Below are 14549 nucleotides of genomic sequence, written 5' to 3'. Positions count from 1 at the left end.
ATTGAGGTTCTTTAACAAGGGGTAAAATGTGTGATGGAGTGGAGATTTCTCTATATTAAGAGAGAACTTAAGAAACATAGACATATCCATCAGATGCAATGTAGAGACCTTGCATATATCAAGATCTGAACAAATCAAGTCTAAAAAGATATCTTTAAGATAATTGGAGAAATGTGACCTGAATATAAGATGATGCAAAAAACTTATTTAAAAAAGTATAATAATGGCATAGTGATTAGGTAAGGAACACTCGTATTTTTAAGACATGCATACTGAAGTACATAGGGATAAGATGACAAAATCTGGGATTCTGCTTTAATACACCCCAGGAAGAAAAAAAAATAGGTGAAACAACTATGGCAATAACTTAGTAACCGCTGAGATGGGGAGTTGTTATACTATTCTATTTTTGTCTACTTTTGACGTACTTTAAAATAGAGTTTTATCTAAAAGGATATTAGAACAAATTTTAATATTTTCATAGGATTATTTTTCATTCAAGGACTATTTCACATAGGCCTGTTACATGTCCTTCACCAGTCTAGACATCAAGGCCACAGATGTCGACTGGTCAAACAAGATTGCTGCTGTCACAGAACTTACTTTTTTATGGTGAGAGTCTGACATTTAAAAAATACATATTTAGCGCAGACAATGTGGCATAATGGATTGAGCATTGTCCCATAGACTGAGAGGTCCCATTTGATTCCTGGTCAGGGAACATGCCTGGGTTGCAGGCTCGATCCCCAGTAGGGGGCATGCAGGAGGCAGCTGATCAATGCTTCTCTCTCACATTGATGTTTCTATCTCTCTCTCCCTTCCTCTCTCTCTAAAAAAAATAAATACATATTTAAAAAAATATATATTTAAATAGTACAAAAAGATAATAAAATTAAAACAGGATAAAAAGAATCACTATATAATCTTCCCTTGCCCTTTATTTATTTTTTTAATAAATTCTTTTTTAAAAATATTTTTTCTTTATTGATTTTAGAGAGAGAGATAGAAACATCAGTGAGAGAGAAAATCGATTAGCTGCCTCCTGCATGCTCCCCACTGGGGATTGGGCCCACAACCTGGGCATATGCCCTGACTGGTAATCGAACTGGTGACCTCTTGGTGCATGGGTCTACATTCAACCAGTGAGCCACACTGGCCTGGCTCTTCCCTTGCCCTTTAAATATGAATATATTCAGGATCCAGAAAAGGCTGGTAAAAAAAAAAAAAAAAAAAAAAAAGCTATATATAGAATAAAGCCACTTCATTCAGAAATACCCTTCCTTGTTTTTCCTATTTGTCTATTCTTCTTTCCCTAAACTACTGTATGCATATGGACTACCATTTGAACTCAATGGTCTCTATGATAAAATAATCTGTAATCCACCTTATAAGCGGATTTTAGAAACAAATTTAATTGTGAAAAAATAAAACAAGCTGTTCAAATCATCATAGATCCCAGTGCCAATATTTTTGTTTAGAGATGGTCACTGCAACATGGTTTTCTAATAGTTAAAAAGTAAAAACCACCTAAATGTCTAAGAAAGGAACTGATTAAACAATCTGATATACCTATGAAATGGAATACTATGCAATCATTAAAATATTGATGTAAAACTTTCACAGAAAAAATGTCTTAGGGATAGTAAGTGGAAAACAGATTATTAAAAAGTGTATATAGTAAAACTTTGTTTTTATAAATATACACTTATATACAATCACACACATGTCTGAAGAAAGTATTCCAAGATTTAAAATTGTTATCTCTGGTGATAGAATTAAAATTGACATCAACTGTTTTTTTTTTCTTATCTATATTTTCCATTTTTTCCTAAAGTAAAAATGGATAACTATTATAATAAAAATATCTAAATAAAATGTAAAGTTAAATACACTACCTTCTCCAAGCATCTGATTTTAGAAGTTTAAAATGAGTCTGTTATTTTTAAATTTTTTTTTTTCTTTATTGATTTAGATAGAGAGAGGAAGGGAGAGGGAGAGAGAACATCAACTGGCCACCTCCTGCACACCCCCACTGGAGATTTGGCCCACAACCTGAGCATATTCCCTGACCAGGAATCAAACCGATGACCTCTTGGTGCATGGGTCGATGCTCAATCACTGAGCCACACCAGACGGGTGAGTCTGTTACTTTAAATAATAATGTATTATTCAATAAAACTATCCAAACATCACGGTATAAAAGAGAATATACAATTGCCTATTCGCCTGCATCCCTATACAACAAATGAGAGGTAACAACCGTTTATGAATATGCTCCTAGAAATTTTTCTACATATAGAAAAATGCACATATCTTGTACACATGTACAACTTATTTTTCTCCCTTATTCTATCACAGAAATACCTCTTCATGACTCTGCACACAGATCTACGTCATTCCATAACTGCTGCATCATATTCTACTAAATGCGAGAACTAAAATTTATTAAGTCTCCTGATGAACATTCTGGTTTATTTTGCTATTGTGGGTAAAAGGTTAATAAAATTATATTTTCCTATTCTGCACGAGATCTTCACCTGTGGGTAACTCTCTGGCTCTGTTCCACTGGCAACTTCGAAAAATGGGTGTGTCAATTCTTTTGCTATGCTATGTTACCCTCAAATTGGTAGACTCTATCTTGATTAGGAGAATTATAAATATTATAAGAAGCCATCTTTGGCCCTCTTTAGTATAACCTGAATATTATCTATGCCTATATAACTTATAAGAGGCACTGGCTATGATGGCACATGAGACATTTAAGCCAAGGTAGATCCCATGCTCACTCCATGTGGATCATGTCTTCTTGGACCTGAGTTATACTGCTATATTGACTACTGCAAGAATTCACACAGAAGAGGAATATTTGATGCTGCCCTGCTGGCAAGCTGCTGTTCCTGTCTTGAGTAGACTAACGCTATCTATGGTAATCTGGTCAGTCCTTAGTATAGTTGATTCTAAGATGCCCTAGTGGATATTGCAGCAATCATGACCAATAATATAATGAAACTTCTTGCACATATATCCTTGTACTGTTGTCTGTTCACTTCCCTGAGATAAATCCCTACAAAGAGACTAGTAATAAATGTATTATTTCAAGGTATGGTTTCCAATGATAAATTGCTCCCCTAAAAAGTTGTACTAATTTACATTCTACCTGAACATCCAATGAGAATGCCTGTGTCTCTAGAACCTAGCTAATATTAGTTAGGCAAAAATTGCTAATTGCTAAGATTTTGTTTTAACTTGCATTTCCTTCATTACTAATAAGGTTGAACAGTTTTTCACATGCTTATAACCAACCCATGGCTATTTTTTCTATACATTTCCTTTGCCTATTTTTTATATCGGGTTGTGTTTTTTCTTCATGATTTGGAGTTCTCTTTATATAGTCTAATTTTAATGTCAAATAAATTTTTTTAGTTTCCTATCACGTTTAGAAAGACCTATACTTGATTATAGAAAAATTCCTCTTTATTTCCTACTCAGTTTTTTATGGTTAAGATTTTAATCCATTAGGCTCCATTTTGGAGGTATAGTCTGAGATAAGGATCCAAATTATGTTTTCTAAATGGAGAACCAATTGTATAGATATCAAATAATGAATAATTCATCCTGTCTCCACAGATACATAATGCTACCATAATTATTTATAAGATTCCAACAAAGACATGGAGGATCTGTTTTTTTGTGATCTTTGTCACTATGCCAGTACCATACTGTTTTAATTACTATATGATTGGTTTGATATCTAATAGACTTCTCTTCTCAATTACATTAAAAATGTTCTTGGCTGTATGTGATTAAGACTAACTGACTACCCCAAACTCTCTTTTCTACTCTGCCCGCCTAGTATTAAACCAGATTTTATTTGGGTTGCCATGTGGCCACTAAGGGTACATTTCCCAGCCTCCCTTGGACATGTTACTAAATTCAGACAAAAGAGATGCTGAGGAGAAGTTTATGTGTGGAACTTCCAAGAAGGCTAATTAAAGATGGATTCAACTGGAGGAATAGCCACTTTTTCCTTCCATTTTTCTCTGCTCCTGCTTCTTTCTACTTCCTATGGAAGGAGGCCACAAAGATGAGGGAGCAGAAAGATGGTAATCTGGGTCCCCAATGACACTGAAAAGCTGCCTACACCATATGGACTTCTTTCCTCTGAATGTCTTTTAGAAGAAAAACAAACTTCTATCTTGTTTAAGCTTCTATTTTTTTCTCTGCTTTATAAGGTAACTTAATCATTACTAATAAAAAAATAATAGCACATTTATCCTTCTAAACAAAATAGTCAAAAATTTTGACTTCATTAAAATTATGTTAAATGTATACATTAATTTGGGAAGATTAGGTATCTTTCAATGTTGAATCTTTCCATCAAGAAACATATTTTGCCATTCATGTGGGTCCTATGTAAAACACTAATTATTTTTTTTAAAAAAGGTTCACCTTTAGTTGTGGGGTGAGAAGTAGACATTTTTCTTTTGCATTTCTAACTAGTTATTAGAGGAATTTTAAAAAATTAATCTCATCTACATCAATCATACTAAGTATTAAATTTAATAAATTCAGAGTATATTCCTTTGGATTTTTGTGGTAGACAAGGATATCAGTAACAGGAACAGGTTTTTTGACTTCACAGTATATATTATACATTTTTCTTCCTATTCTTGTTACACTGGCTTAATCTTCCAGAAGAAAATGGAAAGCAATGTTGGTAATAGGCGCCCTGTCTTGTTCCTGATCTGAATGAAAGTATGTTAGTACAGTGGGTTCTCAATTAGAGATGAATATGAGAATCACCTGGGGAGTCATCAAAATACATGATTTGGGCCTCTACCTACTGAATTTAAACCTCTGAGGGTGGGGCCCAGGCAAAGAACATTTCTAAAGGGCCCTATCCACCTCCACATGATTCTTAAATAAGCTATTTGCTGTTGTTTTCTCATAAACATTCTAATAAGACTCCTAGCTTACCAAGAGTACACTTATTAACTTTAAAATTCATGGATGTTGAATGGTACCAAATGTTTTTTTAACCATCCACCAGGAGTTGATAGGATTTTTCTTTATGAATTACAATGGATCACAGTAATATATTTCCTAATGTTGAACAGTCTTTAAATTGTTACAATACAGCTCTTGATATGATTTTACAATATTTTATTTAGGATTTTTGGTATATATATTTATAAAATAAGATTGGTGTATAGATTTTTGTTTCAAATGCTATCTTCATCAATTTTGGTGCCATAGTTATGTAAGTTTCACAGAATGAATGGATCAAGAGGTTTTCCATCTTTTGCTATGTGCTGGGTGGACCTCTTTAAGTAACATTGGAATTATCTGTTCCTTATAGGCTTTATAGAATTCACGTGAAAATCATCTGTGCCTTTATTATTAAATAAGGTTTTTCAAATTTTATAATAAAGCATTAGCACCTCATGCAGAAGCCCAAATGACAGGGTGACAGCTTATGTAAACTGCTTTGTGCACAAAAGAGTAGACCTTGAGTCACTGGTTCTTTGCATGCTGAGAATGTGAGAGTAAGGAAGTGCTTTATAATTTGCATAGGCAAATAAAAAATTCAGGGATCCCTACCAACTTAGTCTACATTCAGTTATAGAAATGGAACCATTATAGATGCACATTAATAATACTAACCCAATGTAGCATAGTGGAAGACCCATAAAAAAGAGGGTAACATATAATCTCAAACCTTCAAAGTTAACTCTCATCATTCTTCCATGAGTATCTTTTGACTTCTATCTTCATAGCCTATCCTATTCTAAGCTCCCAACAACTGTCATCTGGACCCTCAGCAGTAGCCTCCTAACTCACCTCTCCATTTGTACCTTTGCTTCTGTCCCACTCTCTGCCTACAGCACTTTCCCAACATGTACATTCATCTTCACCCTTCACATCTCAGCTCAAGCACTATTTCCTTAAGGAAATTCCTAAACACTCCCACTATGGACTAGGTTAGGTTCTCCTTGTTATATGTTCTCATAGCACTAGGTAATGTATCCTTTACAGCACTATGGTTTGTAATTGTATACTTAGCTATGTGGCTATTTAATTAATCTGTGTCTCCCACTAGACTGTAAGCTTCATGAGGGCACAATCTGTGTCTGTTTTGATCACTATTGCATGCCTAGATCACGGTACAATGCCTGGCACATGGTAAGCATAAAAATTACTACTTGAATGAATGCTAATCCAGGGGATGTGTAGTCAGAAGAAAATGCTATTTGCAGTACTCATTTCTTACATAGAGTCCTTAGCATATATATACTTAGCTAAATATCACCTAAAAATAGTGAAGTAAACTGTCATCTATTCAAGGGCAGTTACTTACTGACAAGTTTAGGAAAATAGACAATTGTTCTCTTACTTGTAAATGCCTCGTGACATATTTTCAATGTATTTAGCTTTGTCTTGTACTCCACAGTGGTAATGGTAAGTCTTAACACAGGCTTTTATTTCACATCCAATAGTAGCACCGGGCTGACTACAAAGTGTACATTTCTGTTTAAGGGAAGAGAAAGAATAATCATAAGCAGTATTTCAAAGTTTATGCAATATCATTTTTTCTATTTTAGCCATATTTCAGCCAAATATTAGAGCTTACAAAGAAAACAGCCAATTTTCTATTGAAAAACAATGCACTGAACTCATTATATAGCAATATATTAAATAATGCAGCAATTTAAACCAAATTTTGATAGACTTTCTTATATTAAGTTATCCCCTGTTAAAGATCTGACATATAAACATAAATTAAATACTTAGTACTGCCACACACAAAAAGAACATTCTATATTTCAGTGGTTGGCTTCTTTTCTTCCCTGGAATTAATTCCTTTCCTATTATGGGATGAGAAGACGGGGAAGCAATTTCCCCGAGTCGGCAAAAGGGCAGAGGGAGACTGAAGGGGCTGAAATCTTTTCAAGACCTCAATCTGGCCTAGATCAGCTTTTGCCTCAAGAATGTTCAAGATTAAAAGATGATTGTTGACAAAGGGTCTCATAGTCAAAGAAGTTTGAGAAATGCTAGTTTTATAGAGATTGCTCGATGGATAAACTTCTCATGTTTTCTCCAGGAAGGAGGGTCTAGTAAAACAGTTCTCAACTTTATTGAACTCCAGATGCCCTTTTATTTTTGGAGGGCTAAGGGTGCATATATATGGACTAATTTCCTTTGGAGCACACTTGGGAAAATGCTAGGTTAGTGCTTACCCTAACATTCAAGAGTGCAGAGGTAAAATAACTTGATCAACAGAACTGAATTGTTATCTTAGTCAGCTATTTGGACTTTAGTTAGATGTCAAAACATTACTCTGTATGATATGATGAAATGATTCCCCCTCCTTTTTAGTGTATAAATTCTGTTTTAAAGGACTTTCATTTTTAAAAGTGTAATCAAAGTATCAATAAACTAAAATGGATTTAAATGGAACAGAGAATTTCAACAATCTTCACACCTTCAAAAGTGCTGTTCCATAAAGAAATGGTTATTAAAATTTTTTTTTTTCTTTATTGATATTAGAGAGAGAAAGAGGAAGGGAGAGGGGGAGAGAGATAGAAACATTGATGAGCGAGAGCAATGACTGGCCGCCTCCTGCATGACCCCACTGGGGATCAGGCCTTCAACCTGGGCATGTGCACTGATTGTGAATTGAACTGGTGACCTCTCGGTGCATGGGTCAACCCTCAACCACTGAGCCACACCGGCCGGGAAAAAAATGATTCAAACAAATATTATCAATGTCTGAAACTACTTGATGAAAGACTGAAGGGGAATTTCAGAACAGAGGGATCAGACATTATGAGTTGTCTGATATGATAAAATATGGATGATATAGTCCCATTTGTAAAATATTCTTACTCCCTCAAAATGTTGAAACTGAATCTAATCAAGACTTTACATCTAACTTCAATTTAAAAGAAAATCTGTTGAACAGAGACACAAGTTAAATGGCATCATGAAAAAGGAAACAGACAAATAAAAACATGTAAATACAGTATAGAACAATCAATTAATTTTCTTAACAAGTTAATGGCATACAACAAAACAAAACCAGAAACAACAAAGATAAGGAGGAGGGCATGCCCTGGATCACTGAAGGAATGTATAACAACCACATGTAATGCATGAGCCTTCTTTAGGTTCTTATTAACACTTTAAAATGACAGTTTTGAGACAACTGGGGAAATATAAATACAAACTGGGTATTAAATGGCACTGAGGACTCATTGTTAATTTATAAAGTGTAACAACATTGTGATTAGGTAAGAAAACGTCCAACTTTTAAGAGATACATACTGAAATATGTAGAGATAAAATGACATCAAGTCTCAGCTCTGCTTTGAAATACTTCAAGCAACAAGATTAAAAGGCACAGATGAAATGAGTGCCATAAATTCTTGATAACTGATGAGTCAAGGTAATGGATAGATGTGTTACTAGTCTTTCTAATTATGATATGTTTGAAAATTTTCACAATTAAAAGACTTCAAAAATTAAAGTAATTTCTAGAGATAATTGCTGTCTTAAAGAAAAGATTTTGCATTCCATTGATATTTTATAGTATTCATAAAATGTAAAAGAATGATGAATAAAGATGCCGATATTACTTAAAGCTATTTATTAACAATTCAGTATGCTTAAAAACATGAGACTGAGGTAGATTTAAGCAATATTAACATTTTAAACTTAATAAGTAGCATTACATTCACATCTTTTTGTAATTAAAAGATTCTCAAATACCCTGAAATATAAATCTCAGTGTAATTCTCTTAAGTAATAAAGTTACATAGAAAGAGGAATAAGTTTCAGTAACATCAGAATCCTTTATTACATTACAAATAAGTCAAATAGATACTGTTTTTTAACATATGAACTACTTTATATTAAAGTTTTTGATGGCTGGATAAATTTGGATGTGTTGTATATTTAAAGCAGAACGTAAGAAGAGAAATGATGGATAACATAAATATAAAACCACAGACCATTCTCTTTCCTCGTTTAATCTCCTGGAGAACAGTTTTAATATCAAAATCTCCAAATTCTGCTCTTGATGTTGTTGTGAGCTGGACTGTGCCAGAAGAAAATAACTAAAGAAGAAAAAAACGCAAGAACATTTAAAATATTCAGAGTCCTTTTGAGAAAAAGACTAAAGATAGTAACAAATATGTTATATTATTTCAGTATTCCCAAGAAAGAGGACTTTTCCTTAATAATCAAGTACCCATTCAAATATTTTTAATATATTCCCATTTCTGATTTAAATATAACCCAAAGTAAAGAGAATGAAATAAAACTAATGTTGCCAGTATGGAGCCAAGATTAAATACTTCATTAAACGATGTAGATTTCAACAGTGTCATGCTGTCATCTCAACTGTTTTATATTTCCACAAAGTTTTAAAAAATAGTTTCAACTGACAAATTTCATCCTTGGATGCAGATCAATATTACTTGGGGATTTCATTCCTCCAAAGAGACATGTTTGGGATCTACTCCAGGGGCACATATTTTGGAAAAAAGCTCCTCAGGTAAATATAATATGCATCTCTGGTTAAGGACCTCTGATATAAATAATATATATTTTAAAACCTAATCATAAATGGGATGAGTAAATTCAACACAATATAATTAAAAAACATTATGTATATTATGTATCAAGCCTATATCTAAGGATGCAAAGATAAGGTATAGTTCTTATCCAACAGGAATTTAACAGTCTATTAGGGAAGAGAGGTTCATAAGTAACTGCAATATAGTGTGTGAAGTATAATAAGAGAAACATTTACTAGATTATAGTGGAGACTGAACATATCTTTCATGATAAGTCTATAAAGCCGAAAATTTTACAGTTTTTTTAAAAAATATTTTTAACTGAAGTTTAGAGAGAGAGGAAGGGAGAAGGAGAGAGAATCAACAATGTGAGAGCAAAACATCAATCGGCTGCCTCCTGCATGCCTCCTACCAGGGATCGAGCCTGCACCCCCAGGCATGTGTCCTGACAAGAAGGGAACTGGCAACCTTTTGGTGCATGGAACACCACCCAACCAACTGAACCACACCAGCCAGGGCTGAAAGTTTTACAGTTTTGAGTGAATTATGGATTACCTAGAATATAGTAAATATAATTAGAATTAATTTAAAACCTAGTAAGTCATAAAAACTATATTTTTAGAAATCTAAAGTTTATGAAGATTTGGGATTATAGGAATTACTATTAATAATTGTAAAATACTAATGCTATATTTGGTTATTAGCTCAAGGCTTTTTAAAAGCTTGGTTTAAAAGCACATAAAACACCTGGCTGGTGTGGCTCAGTGGTTGAGTGTTAACCCATGCACCAAGAGGTTGCCAGTTCGATTCCCAGTCAGGGCACATGCCCAGGTTGTGGGCCCGATTCCCAGTGTGGGGCATGCAGGAGGCAGCCAATTGATGTTCTCTCTCATCGATGTTTCCATCTTTCTCTCTCTCTAAAATCAATAAAAAAATAATAAAAGCACATAAAATGAATCATGCTTACCATACACTTATAATGTGCAGCTGCCTTCTTGGCATTAAATATATGCAGTTTTCCTCTTGCTTCATTTTCTTCCTCCCCTACATGACAAAATCCACATTTAGGCCTGGTATCACTAGGGCTGCTTCTGTGCGGAGACCTATCTCTCTGAAAATGTAAAAGAGAAAAAAACTTTTTTTTTTAAATCCATGAAAATATGCTATTAGTACCTCAAGTCAACATTTCAAAGGATGAATTTTACCTATAAACACAGTTTAAATGAAATACTCATAATGCAACAAAAAGTAAGAATACAATGTTTTTCTACTTACATAAGAACTACTTTCCATTTCATCTGTTCCATGGGAGGATGTGGACCTGGTATCTTCTGAGAGCCCTTTAAAATTAGTTTTTCGTGGCCTACCTTTGCGACTTTTCTTTTTACTTTTAGGTGATGAGGGCTCCAGTTCATGTTCATTAAAACTTTCTTCTAAATCAGCTGCTTAAAAATAAACAAAAGCTTTACATGGGCCAATTTTAAAATGAGCATTAGTTCATGGGTCTTTAGACCACAGGTTTCTCCTTAGAATAAAATTGCCTTCAGAAATGAGAAGAAATGGTCTGTGGTATGTTCATTATAGCAACCTAACATTTCATATAAATGCAAAAAAAATCAAATAAAAATATTGAAAAATTATTTCCATTGAATTTATAATTCTATAAAAATGTATTTTGTGATCTTAACTGTGCACATAATTCGGTAAACATTTCTAAACTCTAATAAGCTAATTTTTAGAATTAGCTCTTGTATTTTTTTTTTTTACCATCGGTTTCAGAGTTTTACCTCACACTGTTGGTGAAATCAGAACTCTTACCTAGAAAATAAACTTAGAACAACTTAGAAAACTAAATGAACATAAAGCAAGTGTATCTGCGCTAATATAGTAGCCACTAGCAACTTTTAAAATGAGACTTTAAAAATTTTAAGTTACTTATAATTAAGTAAATTTAAACCTTCAGTTTCTCAGTAGCCCTGACCGCATTTCAAGTGCTTATTAGTCCCATGTGGCAAGATGTGTCTCTACTGGACATCACAGACGTAGAATGTTTCTATTGCAGAAAAAATCTATTGGATCGTACTGCTGTAGACAGACAGCTCTGCAAGCTATCATGAAAATGAAATGATCAAATTCATCAAGGAAGTCATCTACAAATGAACTAACTGATCAAGTAAATAAATGTTAAGTATAAAAGGAATTTCTAACATAATTGGTAGAAAAGCTATGTTGCAGGTTAGAAGTACATACTTTAATGTGTTAAACAAAATTTATGTAGAAATTTTAGAACTGTGTTTCCCAGTAATTTGAAAAGAATTTTTACCATTAATGGAAGACTTTTCATTTAATTATTCACTACAAATATTTTATTTATTGAGGGCCTACTGTATATAAGACAATGCATTTAGTGCTCAAAAATATAAAAACCAAATAAATGTTCACTTAGGGTCAAACTATAGAAAGTTTAAGGCACAGTTCTAATACCTTCTTCATTTCTTTTTGTACCATAAGTTATTGAGTATAATTCCAGGGACTAATTTCTCAATGAGAAAGCCTATCAACTCCTATGCTAATCTTTCCTAATAAATATTTTAAAAGTTTTATTTTACAAATAGAAGCACATTCATTATGATTTTTAAAAAGGTAATTCACCAAGTTGACTGGAGCGTGTCCTGTACACCAAAAGACTGCAGGTGTAATTCCCTGTCAGGGCACATACCCAGGTTGCGGGTTCAATGCTTGGTTGGGGCACCTATCGAAGGCAACCAATCAATGTTTATCTCTTACATCGATGTTTCTCTCTCCAAAAATCAATTAAAAAAACATATCCTCTGGTGAAGATTAAAAAAATAAAGAGAAAGGTAATTCAATTAATATACCTAAATACATAAAGTTCAGGAACTGAGAACCTTAGACTGTTTACAAAATAGTTAATAAAAATTTGTATCAATGCAACTTCATATAACTATTGTAGGATTTGAGAGAGGAAACAAGGAGAAAGTTGAAAATTAGTGGATAGTGTTTTACAGGCAGTAAGACAAACTCATGTGAATCAATCTCCTTGTGAAGACACAGAAGTCAATTAAAGATATCTTCTGATCTTAACCATATAGCAAATTTCATATCAGAACATATCACTTACTTTAAACATTCAAACTGACAATTTTTAATACAAAGAATTTCATTAAAGCAGAATTTCTTACACCTGCCAAAAATTAAAAATTCTTAAAAATGAAAAATCATTAACAAATATTAAAATCATTCTGATAAATATTAAATCATGTGATATTCATAATATTCTGTTATTTACAATGAAGATAATTACTAACACTATAATAACACTATATTATTAAACATCTATAAAAAATTGCTTAACTGATTCCATTATCAGGCCAACATGATTAGCTTTCCACATAGCATAGTTGTCTGTCCTAAATATGGAATCGTTCAGTATGAAATTTTAGAGGATTTTATAACAGCAATAGTAAAAATAAAAATTACCAAAAACTGATAGATTTAATTATATTAAAGTTTCAAACTTGTGAAAGTAATAAATTACAAGGCAACTGAAAAAAATATCTGCTGTACCTATGACAAAGGATTAGTATCCTTATGATATACGCTCATAAAGATTAAGACTCCAACAGAAAAATAGATTAAACATATGATCAAATAATTCACAGAATATAAGTAAACATGCCTTTAAAATGTTTGACTAAATTAAGTGATATATCATTTTAACCTATAAAAACAGCAGACTTAAAATAGTTATAAAAAGCTACAATCCAACAAAAAATGTGCCAAAAATAAAAATATAAAAGAAGCCCCACAAAAATGTTCAGCTAGACCATGCTTCAGGATGAACAGAATCAACATGAGAATATCAGTTCTCACTAACCTAATTTAAGAAAACTCCAATAAAATGAAACTTAAAAATTTATTCCATGGTTTTCTAGAAGAATATCTTTTTTAAAGAAAGATCAAAATATACTCTTTTTTTTATTTTATAGAGAAGAAGGAAGAGAGAAACACTAATCAGCTGCCTCCCATAGGTGCCTGGACCTGGGATGGAACCTGCCAGAATCGAATCCACCATCTTTTGGTGTGTGGGACTGTGCTCCAACCAACTGAGACACACCGGCCAGGGCCAAAATATACCTTAAAGCAACAGCAGTTACAACCCTGGCCAAGAAGAGAAAGCAAAATTGAAAACTGACCTATAGCTCTGGCTGGTTTGGCTCAGTGGTTAGAGAGTCAGCCTGCGGTCTAGAGAGACCCCGGTTTGATTCCCGCTAAGTGCACGTACCTAGGTTGCAGTTTGTCCCCGGCCCTGGTTGGGTCGTGTGGGAGGCAGCCACTTGATGTGTCCCTTTCACGTTGATGTTTCTCTCTTCCTCTCTCTCCCTCCCACTCTATCTGAACCAAAAATGGAAAAATGTCCTCGGGCGAGGATAAAAAAAAAAAAGAAAAGAAAAGAAACAGACCCGCATCTAGCCAGTACACCAGGATGACCATGCACCTGAGAATTTCATCTGATAGCAAAATCGGCAGAGATAACTGGTGGGTGTCTCATAGAAAAAAAGAAAAGAAAAAGAAAAAGAAAACTGACCTATAGAAGTTGCATTTGAACTAAAATCTACACTTAAACATAATCTTTTCAAGCATTCTCTCCTTCCACTCTTACGGACGTTTTAGACTCAGAGTAAGCCTTACCAGATATATTAAATTAAAAGGTAAAAATAATAATAATAATAATAATAAGGAAAATAGAGTCATGTACATATGAGGATCCAGAGTATGATACTGGTGGCATTTCAAATGAGTGGAGGGGAAAGACATGATGGCACAGCTCTCCATATAAAAAATTGAGATTCATTTCTCATACTATATGAAAATTAGAGATTGATTTTTAAAATCTAATAATAAAATACACTAAATGTAACAGAGGAAAATGAAGACTATTTTTTATAA

General features: G+C 33.3%; 1 protein-coding gene across 7 annotated transcripts in view; it reads right to left on the bottom strand.

The window, feature by feature from the left end:
* Positions 1 to 14549, bottom strand: part of PHF6 (PHD finger protein 6) — an 86778-nt gene that overhangs the window by 37914 nt on the left and 34315 nt on the right. For 5 of the 7 annotated variants that reach the window (XM_036270496.1, XM_036270497.1, XM_036270493.1 and 2 more), the window contains 4 exons: positions 10854 to 11023; positions 10546 to 10689; positions 9012 to 9116; positions 6395 to 6528 (listed from right to left, as the gene is read on the bottom strand). In XM_036270496.1, coding sequence (XP_036126389.1) covers positions 6395 to 6528; positions 9012 to 9116; positions 10546 to 10689; positions 10854 to 11023 — 553 coding nt within the window. The remainder of the gene's footprint in view (positions 1 to 6394; positions 6529 to 9011; positions 9117 to 10545; positions 10690 to 10853; positions 11024 to 14549) is intronic. The other 2 variants (XM_036270501.1, XM_036270500.1) reach the window with 1 other exon arrangement.

The sequence above is a fragment of the Molossus molossus genome, unplaced genomic scaffold (genome assembly GCF_014108415.1).
Source record: "Molossus molossus isolate mMolMol1 unplaced genomic scaffold, mMolMol1.p scaffold_m16_p_2, whole genome shotgun sequence".
Classification (NCBI taxonomy): domain Eukaryota; kingdom Metazoa; phylum Chordata; class Mammalia; order Chiroptera; family Molossidae; genus Molossus; species Molossus molossus.
The sequence above is the reverse complement of the archived record's forward strand: the minus strand, read 5'-3'. Positions and strand labels throughout refer to the sequence as shown.